This window comes from Excalfactoria chinensis, chromosome 2 (assembly GCF_039878825.1).
Source record: "Excalfactoria chinensis isolate bCotChi1 chromosome 2, bCotChi1.hap2, whole genome shotgun sequence".
NCBI classification, from domain to species: Eukaryota; Metazoa; Chordata; class Aves; order Galliformes; family Phasianidae; genus Excalfactoria; species Excalfactoria chinensis.
In genome coordinates this window covers 44,246,762-44,267,874 of record NC_092826.1, presented here as the reverse complement: position 1 = coordinate 44,267,874, position 21,113 = coordinate 44,246,762, and the positions used below count along the sequence as shown (strand labels likewise).

Sequence of the window (21,113 nt, the reverse complement as noted above, 5' to 3'; positions counted from 1 at the left end):
TCCCTCTCAATCTTGTGATTCTATGATTCTGTAATTCTATTGTTTGCAGCCATCTAGCAATGTAGGAGCCTCACTGACTTCTGGGTAACGTGTGATGCTAGTCACAGTAGCATCATATCACAAGCTAAAAGAACAATTATATTACACTGAGGTAATTTTGGTGGTGTAGATATACCTGCTAATACTGTTTGAGAAAATATGCTCCTTCTGTCTCCTTTCTCTTCCCTAGTGTGGTCATACAAATCCAAGCAGCATTTCAAACTATGGGGTGTTGGGAGAGCCTCACATGATCTGAACGTTCCCATGGAGCAGTCATAGGCTTGAGCCAATTCCAGTTTGCAGGGGAGTTAAACTCGATCTCTAGAGGTCCCTTCCAACCCCTACAGTTCTGAGCTTCTGTGAATTCCACAGCTGAATAACAGTTGTCACACAGGTGTTCAAAGAGCACAATGTGCTAATCCAGCTTTGTTATGTAGAAAACTACTGTGTGGAATCATGTTGGCCACTGTTCTCTTTAGTTGTGTTTAAAAGGTTCAAGTCTTGGGTAACACTGATACATAAGCGAGATTTTGTCATAATTCAGTTCCTCAGCAGGGAAAAAGTCCAGTGGAAATAGAATTTACTGCTACTATTTTGCTTGTGCTTATAGAAGGCATCAACTGTTACAAGATGAGACGGGTTTATCAGCGCTTCAAGTAGTATCTGAGGGAAAGAACACAATAGCTGTGTGACAGGCTGAGGCAGGTGCCACCAGCTTTTTTGGAGAGTAGGTAGAAGGTCATTGTTGCAGTGATTTAGTACATGGCTACAAATAGCATACTAGAGGACACAGCCTGCCTTTTTGTATGCTTCTTCTGTGTTCCCACAAGCTTTCTATATTGCTTGTCTTGATAAAATGTGATTTGATGAATGTGCAGAATGTCCTCCATTCTTGATAGAGCATGTGAGGATGGAATTAAAGCACAGGGGAAGTGTGAATTATAATGGATAAGCAGTTGCCTGCCCAGTGCAGACCCAGCTTTGAGAGATCCCACTGTCCAAAACTGAGAACATAAACCTTTATTATTTTAGGAATTACATAATCATGGCCCTTCCCTATGGGTGCCCAGTTTCATGCTGAATGCCCATACTGGATGGCATGTAAGGGCTGTGTGGCCAAAATCCCTACTCTTAAATGTGGCTGTCAAGTGGCGGAAGCTACTTTGGCTGAGTATCAGAAACTCAATAGGAGCAAATTTTGGCACGGTCTTCAGAGTATTCAGCTGTGTCTGACATCTGGTTTGAGGATTTTCAATCAGTAATTGGAGGACAGTACTCCACCTCTGTAGTCACCATTTCTAACTCTGGGAAAATAATGGTTTTGTCAACAGAATGACTGCCACTTAATTTGTTTGATGCCATTACTTAGTAAATCATGTACAGTACTGGGTAGGGACAAAGATTTCTGCTCCATTTTGTTACAGGCCATTTGCTGGCTTTTGGTGGCCGACAGCTGTGAGAGCCTCTGAACTGGTCCTAGTAGATAGTTGAACGGGCCAGGCATGGCAAGAGATGGCAGTCCCAGTTTGTGATTGGGAGCTTGTACATATTTGTAGTTTGAAGTCTAATGATCTAAATAAATTTGACTTAGAGTAGGATTTCATGTCAAATCCGTATTTGCAGTAGTGTTTGGGAGCTTTCTGCCTTTGTGGTCTATGTCCATGGTACGTATTGAGCACGTGGCCTTGGGAAACTTGGGACACATTCTGAGTAGCTTCAGAATATGTAAGATCTGCCAGTCATAAAAATCTCTCCTGTTATATTTGATATGCATGAAACTGCAGAGACTTGCCTTTGCTACTTACAAAGTGGCAAAATTATCTAGAAATATCCTTGTAGTGAGGGAGGAGATAACTTGGATTATTATCAAATACAGCCAAAGGAGTACAAGTGTAAAGTGTGTGCATTCTGACTAATGTTATTTTCCTTGACTACAAGCACAGTTACATGTCTGGAATGCAACAAGCAGAGAGAATGTGGCAGGATTCTGTAAAAGTATTTTATCTCAGTGAATTGAGATGCTAATTTTTCGAGGCTAAGTACTATACCCTAAACACACCTAAGCAATCAGATGTGGAACAGGACCATTCTGAAATGTAACAGATGGCATAACATATAATGCAGTCATTCTGCAGCTTTCTTAATGTATTGGAGCACATTGCCAGTTGAGGAGGGTTGATACAAATAGAGAGTACCAGCTGAGAATCTGGCCTATTATTTTAATGGAAATGAAACAGCAGGGGATAACTTTCTCACTGTACGCAACAGAAAAGGGACTTACTGGCATTAGTTTTAATATTGCTGGACTTTTGCGGTGTTTAAAAAGTTCCTGATAATACTGCTGTATGTTCTGTTACCAGCTCTTCCATGTTGCCTATATTCTTATCAAGTTTGCGAATTCTCCTCGTCCAGATCTCTGGATCTTAGAAAGATCGGTGGACTTTGGAAGAACTTACACTCCCTGGCAATATTTTGCTCGTAAGTATTAATTCTTGCATTGCTGCACTTTTGTAGGCAGGTTTCTTTAATCGTTTGCTGGAAAATCAGGCCATGTATTTTGCTGATTGTTTCACCTGTAGTGGAGGCAGTGGATGTAAAAAATGTTTATCTTAGTTATAGATGATATACGAGTCAAAAGAGCGCGATTAAAATTGAGCACAATATTTTAAAACTGTAACTCAACATGTCAGTGTTTGTTGGTCCGTTGGGATTTTTTGCTTTGCATTGCTTATCTTGCCTTTTTGTATATTGGAGCTACATGTGTCCTTCATCCCACTGGATTAAAGAATTCCTAGCAAAAATCAGAGGGATGCTGTTTTAGTGGGTACTGTGGTGATGGATTAATGGTTGGACTAGATTTTAGAGGTCGTTTCCAACCTTCATGACTGTGTGATACACAAGCATGAAATCTTGGAATAGATAAACTTTTCTATTATTATATTAGAAAGATTGTGCAGTGTCTTGTCAAGCACCACTGAATGACTTACTACGAGAAATGTTTTATTATAGAATCATAGAAAGGTTTGTGTTGGAAGGAACCTTTAAGATCAACTAGCTCCAATCCCTTTGCTATAGGCAAGGACACCTCCCTCCAGACCAGGCTGCATAAAGCCCCATCCAGCCTGGCCTTGAGTGCTCCCAGGGAGGGGACATCCACAACCTCGCTGGCCAACCTGTTCCAGCATCTCACCAGCTTCACAGTTTATATTTAGAAATTTTCATTTTTATGCTTTAAGTGAAGAAATCAGACTTTGTTTCTCTTTAACTAGGGGAAAAAAATCCCTGTGCTTTCACCTAAAATTTCTTTGTTAATTTAAATTAGAACAATGGTGTATATAAAAATAACTCTGATTTGACCAGACTCCAAAACAGATTGTTTGGAACGCTTTGGAAAGGAAGCAAATGTTCCCGTGAGGAGGGATAGCGATGTCATTTGCACTACAGAATATTCTCGCATTGTGCCTCTTGAAAATGGAGAGGTAAGTGCTTTTAGAAAAATGACACGTGATGGTGGAAGTGAACAGTTACAGAAGTTTGCAGTTACAATAAAAACCTAGAACATAAAGTATTTTATTTTTTGTTATTACTGCTTGGAACTAAGTTAATAAATTCATAGCCATGAATTTAAGTAGCTGTTGAAATTTTAGGAGGTTGAGCTGACTTTATCTGACTTAGACCAGTGGGCAGGGCTGCCTGTATGGATTCCTTCTTATGGTTTAGATTACCTCTCTTTAGGAATATGCATTTGAAGATACTGAATGCATTTTCTGCATAGTTTCTGCATGTGAATTAACTTACTGCATATGAATTTCTCATGGGACCAAATGCTGTAGACCAGTCAAGAATAAGAAGCTATCTAAGAAAAAAACATGTAAAAATATATATATATATATTTTAATAATATACGACATGTGCTTGCAAAAGTGTTGCTTTGAGTTTAGTTGCTGTTCCTTGATAAGCAGAAATGTGGCTTGTGTGAATTGAATTGAGGCTAAACTCCTGGCTGTACTGTTCACTCTTGCTGATGTTCTTGTTTTATGTCCCATGCAGTTATTATACACATCTAAACCACACCAGAGTTGTCCAGAGTTTTGTGCAAATGAATCTGGAGTTGTAGTTTAAAGTAGAAACTGCCTACTAACGCAACAAATTTTTACAAGAACAATTTATGTAGAACATTTCTGGTGCTATCTCTAATGCACGCTTCAGATTGTTGCAGATGTTTGAAACTAGAAATCTGTTGTCTGGCTGTTAATAAATAAAGTCTCTTACTCGGAGGTCTACATGCACACTAATATATTAATTTGCTAATTTAATATAGATTCATGATTGCTGGCACCAATTTCTTCAAAAATAAATAAGTGCTGGAGCACCTGTTTGGAAAGTCAGATAAACCTACTTTAATGTGAAGGGATTTTCTCAAGTAACATCATGTACTTTCCTCTGAAAGGCTGTTAAATGTGCTCGTAGGCATTGGACCTGGTAACAATAATATTTTCCAGGAATGTTTGTGCCTTAACCCAAAAATAAATGTGCTTTGGGAAAGAGCCAAAATCTGGTGTTTTCACTCAGGCAAAACTTCCATTGACACTATCAACTGTTAATGTAACTATTTGTAGCTATTCCCATTTATTTATTTATTTATTTTTCTTTCCAAATGATGTTCTCTCTGTGTACCCACAATAGTGGGTACACCCTTATGGCATTGTGATATGAGCAGTGAGAATTCAGGAGAGTCCAAGACACATTTTTTTATTTTTTCTTGGAGTGTTTTATGTCTTGATTTCAGTGTGTGCAGTTGCAGATGTGCTCAGAAACAATAGTAAACCCTTTGGTTCTTTTATTACTCAAAACCTGGCTTTGTGCCCAGTACTGATACTTGCAGCTGATAAGTTTTAATAAAAATATACTTACTTTTCTTGCTAGATTGTAGTCTCTTTGGTAAATGGCCGCCCAGGAGCAAAAAACTTCACTTATTCCCCTAGTCTTCAAGAATTCACAAAAGCAACAAACATCCGCCTTCATTTTCTCAGAACTAATACACTTCTTGGCCACTTGATATCAAAAGCTCAACGAGACCCTACCGTAACCCGCAGAGTAAGTACTGTTTTCACAGAGGTATATTCAATATTTATGTCTTTAAAGTTTACAATACTGAAACAAACAAACAAACAAAATTTGCAGTGACCCATCTGTAAATCCCTTTAGGATTTACTTACCTCAAAGGTCCATTTGAGGTAAGAAGGTGGCTGAGATAGCACTGGGTTAGAGAGGGAAGTAATGATTTTTAACAGACCATCTTCTTTCCCTGATTTCAAATATTAAAAGAAATTGGGTGCATCATTGGAACTGTTGGGAGCCAATCCATAAATCTTCTGAACTGTCTTTCACAGAGCTGAGGAGCTAGATCTCATTAGCTTTATTTTACATTGCTTTCCTTTATTTATTCAAAGAGATTTGCAGGAAATGGTACCTGAGTTTCTGTAGGAGCAGGAATCAAAGAGCCAACTCAAAAGGTTCTATTTGTACACAAATTATTTGAGATGCATAGGAGTTTTCGGTGGATTTTGGGCTATCCCTTAGGGCTAAACAGCCAAAGTCCTGCTCCCATGTAAGGAAATACCTTAGGGAAAAATGCATAGAAATTGATATAGTGGAGAGATTGTAAACTTCATATTATATTGTTATTTTTAACCTCTTTATTTAAAATGAAGACTTGGTAACAATTGGAGGAAACCCTGGGGTGAGGCACTGCACACATGTATGGGTTTTTTGCATAAAAAGTACCTAAAATGTTCCAGTTTCTTGATAGTATTTTCATTAAGTACCTTCATTGTCTTAAGTAAATTTTAAGTTGTTGCTTACAGGCAAATGTAAATGCAGTATTTACCTGGCAAGCAGCATAGACTCAGTGTAAGGTACTTTTGATGTTATGGCCATAGGATGTAGGGCAAATGAATAAAACATTGGGTATTCTATTGAATTGCTAGAAGAGAGCACAAATTCTCATTGTGGAGACCATCAAAGTCTAGGAAAGAGTTAATATTACTAAGAAAAGTCTTACTGTTCAACTTACTAGAAAAACAGATGAAAACCAGATGAGTTCTCTTCTCCTGTCCAAGTAACTGCCTGACTTTCATTAATGGTTTAAATTCATGGCAGAATGAATTTTATAGGGTATGTTTTATATCTATACTGTGACCTATTGATTGTTTTGGCCTGTTACTAATATGATTTGTTACTAAGCAGTAACAGTACAACTACTGTTAGTAGTACAGTATAGCTCTGCTAAGCAGCACGTAACCGTGGACCTAGTCGTGAAAAATCTTACTTTATAAAAAAGAAAAACAAAAACAGTCAAATACAATTGCAAGAGTAACAGCAGTCATTTCTAGCTGTGCTGAAGGCTCTGGAAGCACAGATTTTATTTACAGTCCAAAAGTGGAAGGCACGGATAGAAATTAACTTCTATATTTGAATAGAGGTTGTTGAGAAAAATAATGAGATCTTATTTCCTATCTACTGTTCTTCACCCACCTAGAACAAAGTAGCTTTACAGAAGCTGGAGAGGGAGTTGAAAAAGCTCTCAGCCTTGGAGAGGCTTCTTTCTGTGCCAGCCAACTCTACCTGCAGTGGAGTGTATAACCTCTTACAGGGGTTATATTGTAAATGGGAGAGCACAGGAGACGAAACTGCAAAATATTTTGACCCTTTTTATCCTCTAGTGGCATTAATGTTGTCCCTTTAATCTTTTCTAGAGGTACACAGAGATCAAAAATTACAACCAGCTCTCCATTCTGCTTGGTACACTAAGTAAACAACTTGAGAGCTACAAAAAATATGTACAGTAGTTACTATTGATATTATATGCTAAAGAGGATTTCAGTGAGTTGAACATATTACATTTTTATCTCCTGTTGCCTGGATGCCTGAAAGGCATTAGGATGATTTATAGAGTTGTTTGACTTCAAGTCATAATTTCAAATCTAGTTTGAGTCACAATGGAGAGTCAAGGAAGTGATCTTGATCTGTTTCTAGTGTTTTGTGACCATGTATGACTGAATGGGAAAAACAGTGCTGCTCACAAAGTGTGTCCTATTTGCTGATTGGACCAAAGTCTCACAAGCTGATGCTGTAACTGTATTTCACTTCTCCATTATCAAGCTGACTTTGAGCAAGCTTTAAGCTCAGGCAATGATGATGTGTAGCTGCTGGAGAGTGGAAGGTTACAGCAGTATGCATTTGTTGTGAGCTGCACAAACATACAAATGTATTCTGTTACTATCAGGCACCCTGTGGGCACTGACTTTGATTTGCTGGGTGTATGGGAGATTGGTAATCACAGCCTGAACCTCTGATTAATCAGCTGAGGCAAGTGTGGGGTCAGCTGTGGGAGCACAGGTGAGAGTGATGTAGCTGTGCTCCCGGAAGGGGTGGAGCTCGACTCCACCTCCTCTGAGACCTCATTTAAGGGCTGACTCCCACTGAGGCAGCATCTCTTGGAGATTGCTCTCCAGTGAGGACTGCCTCAGCTTCTTCAGCTAAGGCACCACCACTGGTGAGTTTTCCTTTGCTTATTCATTCTGTACATTTGCTACCATCTGTATATTAACAACCAGTACACTGGGACTCTCACTAAGACATAACATCAATACAGATTTGACAATTGACTGCTTGGATTTGTCCCTTTATAAAATCATGCCTTTAAAATTCTGATAGGAAAGATTTAACAATGTAGAAATAACTGATGTTGATATTTATACCGTAATACAAGAATATAACTCTGTTTGTTCCATAGTATTACTACAGTATAAAAGATATTAGTATTGGTGGTCGATGTGTTTGCCATGGCCATGCTGAAGTATGCAGAGCGAAAAGTGCTGAAAACCAATACCAGTAAGTAAACTGAGCATGATGTTAGTTTAATGTCAGCAAATGTATTCAAATGTCCTTTTTTACTGCCAGATATACATTTTTGTTACATTTTAAAAATGAGAGTCTGCTAATAATTGGTGTGAAAACATTCAAGAACTGTTCTATATGAAATATCAAAGAATAGCCTGGGTTGAAAAGGACCACAATGATCATTTGGTTTCAACCTTCCTGCTATGTGCGGGGTTGCCAACCACCAGACCAGGCTGCCCAGAGCCACATCCAGCCTGGCCTTGAATGCCTCCAGGGATGGGGCATCCACAGCCTCCTTGGGCAACCTGTTCTAGTGCGTCACCACCCTCTGTGTGAAAAACTTCCTCCTAAAATCTAACCTAAACCTCCCCTGTCTCAGTTTAAAACTATTCCCCCTTGTCCTATCACTGTCCACTCTCATAGTCATTTCCCCTCCTGTTTATATGCTCTCTTCAAGTACTGGAAGGCCACGATGAGGTCTCCCCAGAGACTTCTCCAAGCTAAACAAGCCCAGTTCTCTCAACCTTTCTTCATAGGAGAGGTGCTCCAGCCCTCTGATCATCTTGTTCACCCTCCTCTGGACTCACCCCTAGAGTTCCATGTCTTTCTTGTGCTGGGGGCCCCAGGCCTGGACACAGTACTTCAGATGGGGCCTCACAAGAGCTGAGTAGGGGATAAAAAGTATTAGATTTTCTTTTTATCTGAAATAAAATTTAATAATTCATTAGAAATCTTTAGTTCTTTTTGCAAAACATAGTTTGTTATCATCTCCCAACAGGAAAATATGTCTGACTATATAAATACTTATAAAAGTAAAATATGACTTTCAATATTGTATTCTTAATTTATTAATGACAAAAGCCATAAATTTAGTAGAAATGTCTGCTCTAAAATTATATTGCCCCTTGGTTATTGAGCTATGCAGATAATGGGAAAAAGCCTTTCCAGTCTCAGGGTCTTTTTGTTACTCCTAGGACTCAGTTGCTATGCATGATAGCAACACAAGACCTAATAATAAGAGTCTGCACTTATGGAGGCTATTCAGCTAAATCAAAGTAAATATGGTGCGTGTTTTCTTGATAAATAGTATGAGCTACTTTAAATGCAATGAGATGGACTTCTTATTGTGGTTTAATAAAGACAGTAATTGTAAACAAAGCATAACTGAAAAATGATGAAGGCACACATAGAAGGAGGATTAATGTTTTGATTTACTGTAGGTCAACATGCCTGAGCTTTGTAATGAAGCTAAATTGGGTTCATCCTAAGATATTATGTATTAGCTTGACTTAATATTCTAGCATAAAGTTTCTTAATCCAGTCTATTGAATCCAGTGATACATGTTTTCTATAACTCGTTTATGCTAACAAGCCCATAATCATATAATTAAAGTAACCAGCCATGAATAATTACATGATTAAGAAAAAATAAAATAAAATCCAACTTCAGTATAACAAGTGACTTTAATTCTGTAGGTTTCATTGTGAATGTCAGCATAACACTTGTGGGGAAACCTGTGACCACTGCTGCCCCGGCTATAATCAGAAACAGTGGCAACCTGCGACAGCTGGGAACACAAACATATGTGAACGTGAGTAGTCAAAAATAAGTTTGTTTAAAAGGGCCTTTGAATGGGTAGGAATTAGCCATGGTGAGTACCTAATATACAGTAGGTTTTGACACCCTTTTTTTCTGTACTGAGAAAATTCTTTCTGCACAACAGTGAGGACTAAACGATGGAGTGAACATTAATTGTGTTTTTTCCTCTTCTTGTTGAACAATGAATATCACCATACACGTGAAAATATTGCATGAGAAAAGTTGAAATGATCCTGTAGTATGTTAAATCAACATCTCATCTCCACCTAGTCATCACTGTGCTGACAAACCATGGGTCTTCCCTAGCAGAACAGTGATTATATGCATCTTGTACAGCTTTGAAACTCACCTCCCTGTTGCCAAAGGCCTTTGTATTCAGTTGAGAGAGAGACTGCATAAATACTTAGCTCTGCAGGTCACTCTAACTTGATGTGTCATGGGACAACACTTGCTGTGACATCTATTATTTGTGTACTGCCAACAGAGGGCACTCTGCAGGTTTACCTGTGTGGCATGTACTTTTATTTTTGGAGGGAATAAGAAGAACTTAGCGAAGTATGGAAAGATGCAGTTAGTCCCCTTTATGAAACAGTGAAGTATTTAGTTTACAGCTGGGATTTGTAAGAAATAATGATGCAGTCTTTGCTGTCTTTTGTTGGGAAGAGGATCTGTGTTACTCATTGTTCTTGTCACAGTAGCTACTATATCTTTTATATTATGAAGGCACACAGTTCAAAAGTTTCTCTCATAAAACAGTTGTTTTAGAAAGAAATCTGTCCTTTGGGAATTGAGCATGTTCACTGTTACAGGAACCAGAGCAAAATGTCATGTCTCCAAAGACTGCTAAATTTACAATCTAATAACCATGTAATGTGTCTGAAAATCCTTTCAGCAGTGGAGTCCCGTCTTGGCAGTGTTACACATTACCCATAAATCAGTGCAGTTCTTCTGCCTTGCTTGTCTTGGGCTCATAAGCAGTCTACTCTGAGCTTCCTGTCATTTTAACACTGATGGGGGTCTGGGTTGCACTCCTTTCTCAAGCCAGCAGTTGCTGTAACCTGTAACCTGATGCAAATAGTCACAATGATGTTCCTGCTGAGGAGTCCCCTCCACACGAGTCTTTATTTCTGTACTCCTTATTAAAGAGTTTGAAGTGCTTTAGACCCACAGACTGAGTAGTCAAGCTGGAGAAGTCCCATGACCTTTCTTCCATCTTCCATGTGTTTAATCCTCTTGTTAAAGAAAATGTGAAAGCGTGAGAGTGATCACGTCTTTTCATTGAGGGGTATGTGATATCAGACATGATTACACGTTGTGCATCTTTTTGACCACAAACAGTGGCTGTGGTACAACACTAGCCATCTCTGTGCATCTTCTGTTCTGAGCAAATGTCTTGGTAGCCTCTGGTTTTCCCTGGTGTCTGGCCTAAGTTATTTAACTTGTCTGCCTTTCCTAAGATTAATGTGTAGCTAGTGGGTACAAACCGTTAGCAGGAGAGGCTTATCTGAAAGCCAAATAGATGTACCATTATAACCTGAGGAATAAAGAAACTGCTGTTGAATCAAAATTGCAGTACTTAGAGTGTTGAGGGGAGGGGAAAAAAAAGATTATTAAAACGTTTGATCAGAGATAGACATGTTGGGACACAATTTTTTTGGACAATGTTTGAAACCTCATTTGAATTCCCCTCATTGAAAGAAAAATACTTTCTGCCAGGAAGAGATAGACAAAGAGCATAAATAATGTCACGTCCTTGGAAGAATGAGTTTATGAAAGTTCACCTGCAAGATTCAGAGCCAAAACAGCTTAGCTTCTAACTGCCTCTGTAAAAAAATACACTTGTTAGAATGGATTGCTTCTAGCACTTCCAGGTGATTTGTTGAGAATGTTGTCCAGGTGCAGGCGTCTTTTGGAAGCTGGTAGTGAAGGAATTAAAACAGCTTCATTAACATCCCAGCAGCCTGAGATTCCTTTGGGGAAGCTGAAAGAGGTTGGTGGGAACTTGAGATAGAGCCAGTCTCCTAGAACAGTGTGTTTCACCAAATGGCTCAAAGTTGTAAGAAAGCGCTTTGTAAGGTAGAAGGGGCTTATGTTCACCTGCCAGAGAAAATGTTACTTTGATCAAATTATTTCTCATCAAACAGACATACTTGTGAGCTGTATGTAGCTCACAGAGAATTTGGCTAGAAAGAGCTTTTGTGTAGAGAAAAGGAAATATTCATTTCTGTGCACAGATCCTCATTTTGTCTGGCAGTTGGGCTGAGGGCAAAAAAAACACCCTATCTTCATTCCTTTTAATTACTTCCAGCAATTTTTTCTTTTTTTCTTTTTTTTTCCTCCCGTGCAATCACTTCTTTCATTTGCTGACTTAATATCTCGAATCAACATCCTATTTGTCAAAACCCAGCCAGGGAACCTAGGCTTGACCTATCTGGTTCCTGGCAGCAAACCATGAGGGAATCTGATGATTTTCATCAGCTCTGCTTTTGACAATTTCTATGAAAAGGCTTCCTTGTCCAAAGCTATTAAGACATAAAGGCCTAGAGGAGATGCAGAGAATTATTCAGTTTCCCAGCTTTGTCTGCATGATCATACAGCATTTGGTGAATTGGTTTTCCAAGAGCTGTGCTCCCAGTCGTACTAGGTAATTTGAATGGTATTTGGTAGGATTACACTAAAAGGAAATTCTTCCCTCATCATGAAATAGGGCCAGAGTTCTCACCGTTTTGTTTTGTTTTGAAGTACTTCCAGGAATCCATTTTTTTTCCAGATGGACATCACCTAGACCTGGCAAAGGGAAGGTTTTCCTGAGTGTGAAGTCCATTGCTTTATAAAGTCATAACTTGAACTCCTAGGAAGGTTCTCTTGGAGTGTTTAACATTTGTAATTAAAGCTTACCTAGCATCCAGATGCTTCTGGAAGCCTTTTTTCCTTTCTGGGTTCTTTAAAAAAATTTCATGTTTTTCCTGCAGGAAAAAAAGGAAATAAGTTTGTATTAAAAATGGTCCTGCTTTTGATTTGTTCTTCTTGTTTACTATTTGTTCTTACTCATAATTGTATTACAGCTCTGGAACGTTTCAGTGAAGACAGAGCTTTCCATGAATAAAGACATGAAAGTTAAGAGATTAATTCTGACTAATATCTTCCATAGTGACCAAGTTATGAGTTACATATAGCAGATCTATTGTAAATTAGATACATTTTCTTTACTGTACTCTCAACTGTATTTGTAGGATCTATTCAAAGCATGGAGCTATTTTTCATCTTTACTCTCTTCTGTAAGCCTGTCATGAATATTGGCCTGGTCCTGGAATTTGTTTTGTTTGGCCTTTTGGCTGAAGGTAAACCAGTAGGGGATTTTTTTGCTTTAGATCTTCCATCTTGATGTAAGGAGATTGGTAAAACCAGCTGATGCATATACAACACCACAAGCATATCAGTGGAAGCATCTCAGATGTTTTCAGTAGTTGATCTTCCTAGGCCAGGGCATCTGCAAGTGACATTGAGGTGCCTGCAAACAAAGTCTTTCAGCTGAAACTGTAAGCAACCATAAACCAGGGAAAATTCACTTTCTCAATCATCTAATTCTCTCCTTTTAAACATAACAATTTATTATTATTACTCTTGTTACTGCTCTTTATACCACGCTTTTTCAGACAGTACATCTTTTTGAATCCAAAATTCTCAGGCAGTAGAATGGATTTATACTTAAAACTTCTCCATTAAGAGAAGAGCAGTTGGGTAAATATATAGCTAAGTTTGTTGACATCTCTTTATTTATGGCTATGTGAGTTCCTTTTGTGTATATCTTTTTATTTAAATATGTATAACTTATCTATAACTGTTTATTTGAAGTAAATAGTGAATGCAGTTCAACCCAGATGTACTTTTGGAAATCGGGAAAGTAGAATAAACATTTGAACATGTTTTTCATATCTTTTCAAAACTGCTGAGACCATTCTTCTGGAGATTTCTAATTCTGTTTTTATGTATAAATATATAGTTTTGAGATGGTACAACTATTTCTTCCTCATGAGAGCACGTCTTCCTCATGTCTAGATGATCTTCCTGTGTTTCTAGCATGAAAATCCAGTCAGTGATAGGTAAATATGTGCTTTAGAGTGTACTGCAAAATATATGTGTATGTATATGTCAATAATCTAGTTGTCTTCTTCACCTCTGCTATATTGGTGGTGTTAATCAGTTAAATCTATCTGGTGACCAGTCATGAGTGGTATTCCCCAGGAAGTCAGTACTGGGGCCTGTCCTGTTCAGTACCTTTGTTTATGATCTGGGTAAGGGCAGTGAGTGCACCTTCAGTAAATGCGTAGATGACACTAACTTGGAAGGAACTGTCGATCTGTTTGAAGGCAGGAAGACCCTACAGAGGGATCAGGACAGGCTGTATAGCTGGGCTGAGGCCAATGGGATGAAATTCAACAAGACCGAGTGCTGGGTCCTGCACTTTGGTCACAACAACCCCAGGCAATGCTATGGGCCTGGGGCAGAGTGGCTGGAAGACTGTGCAGCAGAAATGAACCTGGAGTTGTTGGTCAGCATCCAGCTGAACATGAACCAGCAGCGTGCCCAGGTGAACAAGAAGGCCAGTGGCATTCTGGCTTGTATCAGAAATAGTATTGCCAGCAGTAGCAATGAAGTGATCATCAGTCTGTACTCTGCACTAGTGAAACAACTTCTTGAGTACTATGTTCAGTTTTGGGCCCCTTGCTATAAGAAAGACCCTGGAGTGTGTTCAGAGAAGGGCAACAAAGCTGTGAGGGGCCTGGAGCACAAGTCTGATGGGGAGTGGCTGAGGGAGCTGGGATTGTTTAGTCTGGAGAATAGGAGGCTCAGGGGAGACCTTCTTGCAATGGCCTGAAAGGAGGTTGTGGTGAGGTGAGGGTCAGCCTCTACTCCCAAGTAACTATCAAAAGGACTAGAGGGAATGGCCTCAAGTTGCTCCGGGGGAGGTTCAGGTTGGGCGTTAGGAAAAATTTATTCTCTGAAGGAAAGTTTTGGTGCTGGAATGGGCTGCCCAGAGAAGCGGTGGAGTCACCATCCCTGGAGGTGTTCAAAAAATATTTGGATGTTGTACTGAAGGGCATAGTTTAGTGGGAAATATTTGTGGTAGGTAGATAGCTGGACTGGATGATCTTGAGGGTCTTTTCCAATCGTCGTAATTCTATGTTTCTATGAATTCTAGCACAATAATGAAAGCTGACTTGGAGTATTACTTTTCCAGCCTGCAATTGCCATGGACATGCCACTGACTGCTACTATGATGCTGATGTTGATCAGCGTCAAGAAAGCCTAAATATTCATGGGCGTTATGAAGGTGGAGGAGTCTGCATTAACTGCCAGGTAAAAAGATTTTGGTCATTTAAGTAAATGTTATTTGGAGAACATATACTATAGTGTTGTGCCTACATTGGTAGTTATGAGGCTGACTGGTTTAAATGGCTTTATTACTCTACTGTTATTACTTGCACTCAGAATTGGGAAATAGGTGTCTGAAAATAATTTGTGTCATACAACATTCCTTGTCAATGTATAATGATACATAAATTGTGTTTACATGCAGTTCTATGTGACTCAAATAAAGCCAAACAATAAAACAATTAAATTAACTACAAAACATTCCCTTTTCTGTTATTATGAAGTCTACCATTTCTCTGCTTAATGGAGGGAAGTAAAAACTTCCTAAATAAAATACCAACGCAGTCCATCTTGTTCTTTACTGAAGCAAAATGTAGAGAACTCTACTTCAACATCAGGACTAAATGAGGACATAGGTGGTACCAAGAAGGCAGGTTTTTGGTATTGAAAAACATGGAATTGTAGAAGGGACCTCTGGAAGACATTTGGATTAGAGCTCCAGTCAAACCAAGGACAGATGCATGTACTATCAGTTTGCATTAAAAAGTGTCCAGTTCAGTTCTGAAAACTTCCAAGGATGGAAATTACATAGTCCCTGGGTAATTTATTACAGCACTTAAGTATTCTTATGTTAAAGAGAATTTTGTTGCTGTTCAGTCGGAATTTCCCCAGTTGCATCATGTGGTAGTTGGCTTTTGTCTTGCAATGCATGTCTGAGAAGACATGGCTGTCTTCTCTGTAACCTCCTCTTAAATATAGAAAACTGCCACTACACACTGTACTGTCCTTAAACATATATTCTCCAAGTCAGTCAAGGTCCTTTTCTCAGTTTCTCCTTACATACCATGTTCTTCAGACCCTTAGCATCCTTAGAGGCTTGGCTGGTTTGGACCAACAGATGTCAATTTGGAGTTGGAGACTTCATGCTATATGTCATGAATGAGTAATACATTATTGTAAAAGAAGAAACTTTTATACTACTATGACTACTATCAGGAAAGATCATACAAAACTCTAAACAACTTGTCTAATCTTGGAGTTATCTGTGCTTCGAGTGAGGTTGGATCACCTAACCTGCTGAGGTTTCTTCCAATATAAATTTGTTATTGTTTGTTTGTGATTCCTGGGTTAAGTATAGCCAGAGAGATTTAAAAATCTGTCTTCCTTTTGTTGTTGAGTCTTCTGAAGTATGATGATAAGGGAAAATTATCATTAAGCCTACTCTCCTATGAAACCTACATATAAAGATTTAATGATATAATGATGATCTATTACCTTCCTGTGCATTTGAAAATATGGCTGTATTTAAGAAGCCAAAAAAAAAAAAAAAAAAAAAAGCTGATGTCAAATAAAATTTAAAGGGTGTTTTCCGTCTTATTGCCACAGTATAATCAAATGTTGTCCAAAAAGCAATCAGAAGAGTAGAATTATTTTTTACTAGCATGAGCAGAAGAAACGTTCTTTTTCTTCCAGTCAACATTTCTGTGCTGAGCTTTGTTCATGTTATCTGATAGATTTATCCTGTTGGTCCTTCCTGTGTGTCTCAGGATCTTAAAATTCAGTCTCACGGTCACTGCATGCTGCTGCCCTCAGCTTTCACATGTTCTGCCAGTTCTTCATTGTTTGTAGGAGTCTTCTTGAACAGAGTATCTTCTCCTTCACATTCATAAGCCCAAAATTGTCTTTGATAAAGTAAAACTAACTTCTGAGTTGCTTACTCCCTGTTGCACTGAGGTGATTAAAATTATCTTTGAGTACCAAGGCCCATGACTGCAAGATTTTCTCTAGCTGCATAAAAAATGCTTCATCCACCTTCTTGTCCAGGCAGTCTGTAGTACACCTACTGCAATATCAGTGGTGTTAGTGTGTTTTCTGATCATTATCAATAAGCTGTTTGTCCCAGACCCAGAGAGTGGCATTCAACACTTGCAGCTTTGTCCAGGGTGAGGCCTCTAATGTGCCATGGGTGGTAGGAATCTCTGAGGAACACACCCTGTGATGTGTTGAGTCCACTCCTGCACAACTTTCAAGTACTTTTACAGTCTTGAGCAGCACTACTGGGTCTTGCCATGCTATGTGCTGCAACAGTTGATGCGTCCCCATCTACTGTGAGATGTGAAGATCACCTTCCCTAATCTACTGCTAGCCTTTCTCAGCAGTAGCTCAGCTGTGGAGGTGCTAGAGGAAGCACCTGGCAGAACTAGAATTATTGAGCAAACTGAGAATACCAACCACAGTAGCAATATACTAAGTGCCCTGCTCATCAACTGCCCTGCCAGCTGCACCATTAAGTCTCTCTTTGCAGCCGTGTATTGCAACACATCCTGAGGAGGAACTAAACAGCACGTGGGGCCTGAGGGCAGATGTCCACTGCTTTGGCTGATTCAAAGCAAAGTCTACTCCCTTTTCTCATCCCCTGCTCATAAGGCTGACTCCACCAGCATTTTGTAACTCCTAACTGCTCAACCAATGAACCCCATCACTGGTGCATGCTCCTGGCACCTTCACCACAAGGGAGAGCTTTGCTGCAGGAGTTGCAATTTACTCAGGACTTTTTTCACTTGAGATTTATGTATTTTTACTGTATTTCAAAATACATATGATATTTTTTCTGTGTTTCTAAAGCATGTCTACAGAGTTGCATATTTTTCTAACGGAATAACCATTGTTATTCTATAAAGTATTGTTTCATGTAGACTGATGAGGTTTTGGCTTATTTTGATGTTGTTAATATTGGATAGAGTGTTCATAAGAAATAATAGTGTGAGGAAAACTCCATGCAGTTGTCTGTATGATGCACATGTTGCAAAAAGCAAGCAAAACAAAAAGCAGGATAAAATAGATGAATAATGATAGTGTAAAAAAGGAGGAATTTTATTCCTAGATTGAAATTATCTTCTGTTAAGTGGCTCATTTTCATAATTTAAAGTGAAAATTTGGCTACTTTATGTGAGGATACTGCAATACAGAAAGCTGTAGAGATTAGGTAGTTAAAGAACATTAAGTGACAAATGCTGTCTTTAGTGCATGAATACTTCTTTTTCTGTCCTTTTCCTGAGATGATCCTTTCTTAGTTGTGTTTTGGAACAGTGTTAAGGATGTTATTGTTTCTTAATTTTCCTTCCAAGTTCCCCTTTTTAGTTCACATTCTCTTCCTGTTTTATTTTGCACAGCATAATACAGCTGGTGTTAACTGTGAGAAGTGTGCAAAAGGCTACTATCGTCCTTATGGAGTTCCAGCAAGAGCTCCTGATGGCTGTATATGTAAGGACTTCAGTATTGAGTATCTTCTCATAGTGGTGGTGATGTTTTGGTTTTGTGGGTTTTTGTTTGTTTGTTTTCTATAACAAGTGCTGGGGATGCATATTTTTGGGAGGGGGAAAAAAAGTGCTCAAAAGATGTTTGAAAAGAACTGCAAATGACATTGTGTTGCTTTAGACCCCCTCAATGATGATCTTCTCAACATGCCTGGCTTCAGGCCAGCAGCAGGACAATAGCAGGAAGTAAACCATAAAAGGCTGCTGAGGAGGTAGGATCAACTACACGCCCCACAGCTGGCATGAGCTCTGAGAAGCCACTCATCTCATAACCTTGTGACTTTGCTTCTCTTAGCTCTCTTATTTACATATAAGTTATCTGTTGGCTCTTGGTCACTTGTAAATTTTATTTTATAACTCAAAAGGTTATAACGATTGTTGCTCCTACTGAATCATCTACAGTAAATAGTGCAATGGGATAATTGCTAATATAACATTTAAAAAAGATGAAGTAAGTATAGATAAGAGCAAAGAACCAAATTATGAACTGGCTGATGGAGCTTTGTGACAAGTAGGAGGAAGCTATGGTTTGTTGTGTTTGGGTATTGATATGGATGGAAGGTCAAACAGCAACGAAAGTTCTACTGTAGTGCTGCATGTGGCATGTAAGGGAAGATGCATGGGGCATGATGCTCAGCCTAGACTTAGGAGAGAGATGAGTGGAAGCCACAGAAAATAATAGATGCTGTGCAGTGTAGTAATAATTTGCAGCTTTCTGAATTAAAAAATCTTAAACACTAAGATAACACTAACATAGATCTCACCTCTAAGGGGCATTGTAAAGGTTAACTGGTGATAGAGTACTTGGGAAATATGAATCAGCGTGCAAATGTTAATTCTTGAAATAAGGAGACACTTGCAACTGTAAATAACATCATAATTCCATGTTGCACTGCTGCAGAAGGCAAATTAATTCATTTCCAAGAAGTGCTAAATTTCTGCTCCTCGCTTAGCTTGTCCTTGTGATATGGAGCGTGCAGAGGGCTGTGAGGAAGTATCAGGCCGCTGTTTCTGCAAGTGGAATTTCCAGGGAGAAAACTGTGAACACTGTGCTGATGGATTCTATAGTTTTCCATTTTGTATCCGTAAGTATGCAAATAGAAATGTCTATTCTCTAGCATTTTAAATGTGCTTTAAAGGACTGTTTTCATTAGACTTGATTTATTTCATCTGTTTGATTCACTTGGCATTTCAGATTTTCATGTTCGCATTTTCTGAGAAATCAGTAGTCATAACACTGAACAGAGTCTGGTTTATTTACGAAGCAATGGTTCCCTGAAAATCAAATAGGTTGTATTGCGTTCTCAGAATTCATGTAAGACATCTCTCTGTCACTAAGTTGTGAATTCCAGCCCGAAAGCCCTTGGACCAGTTGTTCAAATGTGTCTCAGGGTCATTATGTATAACTCACTTGAACGGGAAAGTAGACTATTACTAGTGAGAAAGAAGGGAAAAAATGGTTTTGTGATCTCTAGGCCTCAAAGGATTTGGAATTTGCAATTCTAATAAACCAAGTTTGCGGGCTCTCAGAAGATTCTGGAAATAATTTAAAATAGTTGTAAATTACCTTCTGCATAATGTTGGAAGGGCCCTCCTGGCAAACCATGAAGCTGTCAGTGGTGCTCTTGTACTTTTGCTGGACTGCAGATAAGCATAGATAATATGGTTGAAGGGAAGTTTACAGGTTTGATTAAGATTTAAGTGATTCAGGGAAAGATGTTTGTAAAGCCAAAGGAAGTAAACACATGAGTAAAAATAATGTCACACAAATGCCGAGTGCCTCCGCTTAGTGAAAATGGTAACAGAATGAAATCAAATGACATCAATTAATTGAAAATTAGATTTTTTACTTTAACACAGATTAAAATTAAGCATTGACAATTGAGAAAATTAAATGCTTTCCCCCTAGGAAGATGATATAACATTGGAATTATGTTAACTGCAAAAAAACGTATGACTCTGTGATCTGATTCTAAAAAAAGCAACAGTTAGGAGTATTTTGTCACAGATTCTGGGGTTTTGGGTACTGAGACATAATGGCAAATAGCAGGAGATGAACTTTCATCTGGAAATAAAAACTTTGAAATAAACAGGTAGTTCCCTAGGTAGCTCTCATAATGCTGTCAAGATCAAGAAAGTTTTCTGTACGAAAGCAGAGAGATCAGGCAAGCAATGTAGTAGCATTTCCAAAGGATGTTTGGACTTTCATGTGTTTCTTTGTGGACAGACTTTTACCTGATTTGGAGAACAAAAGTTAAAAGTTTCTTAGCCCTTTCCTAACTGAAACGGAAAGGGAACAAAACAGTAGTTGATTTCTAGAGTCATGTAATTATCATGCTTTTTGTATTGACAGGACAGAACTTTATGATTTGTCATGATTTTTAGTGAAATAAGTGTGTATCTTTAAACTATACTTTGTTTTGTTTTAAAGATATTCCTGTTTATCCTTCTCCCAATCCAAGAGACGCTATAGCCGGTGACATAACAGGCAAGTTCTTTGTGTTTTGTTTATCTTCCCAATTTAATTGTTTTTCATTATTTCAGTTGTGCTTGCTCTTTCAGAAAGATTTATGTAGTAGTTTTGACAGTGTTGCTATTTATCTTTCAAAAAGCCTCTTTTCTTTCCACAAGTTCATCACATAGTCTTACTCATATTAAACAGTTTAATAGGCTAGTTCCAAAAAGTTATGGATCAAAAACAGTTCAGCAACCCTCCGGCAAACATCTGCAGAAGAGCCTGACCATCTTGTTAAATGCTCATGAACAGATCTATCAAGGCTTTCTGACATGTACCACTCATCAGCTGCTTTGCAGTGTCAATCTGTTAGGGCTAACTAGCCTCTGTTTCTGGGCTGTTTTATACACCTGGCAAATTG

At 38.6% G+C, this 21,113-nt stretch overlaps 1 protein-coding gene across 1 annotated transcript in view; it reads left to right on the top strand.

Moving 5' to 3' along the window:
* Window positions 1-21,113, top strand: part of LAMA3 (laminin subunit alpha 3) — a 111,323-nt gene that overhangs the window by 11,001 nt on the left and 79,209 nt on the right. The window contains exons 3-11 of the mRNA XM_072328221.1: window positions 2,400-2,517; window positions 3,400-3,518; window positions 4,966-5,136; window positions 7,838-7,935; window positions 9,421-9,536; window positions 14,787-14,905; window positions 18,094-18,184; window positions 19,191-19,322; window positions 20,669-20,725. Of these exons, the coding sequence (XP_072184322.1) occupies window positions 2,400-2,517; window positions 3,400-3,518; window positions 4,966-5,136; window positions 7,838-7,935; window positions 9,421-9,536; window positions 14,787-14,905; window positions 18,094-18,184; window positions 19,191-19,322; window positions 20,669-20,725 (1,021 nt within the window). The remainder of the gene's footprint in view (window positions 1-2,399; window positions 2,518-3,399; window positions 3,519-4,965; window positions 5,137-7,837; window positions 7,936-9,420; window positions 9,537-14,786; window positions 14,906-18,093; window positions 18,185-19,190; window positions 19,323-20,668; window positions 20,726-21,113) is intronic.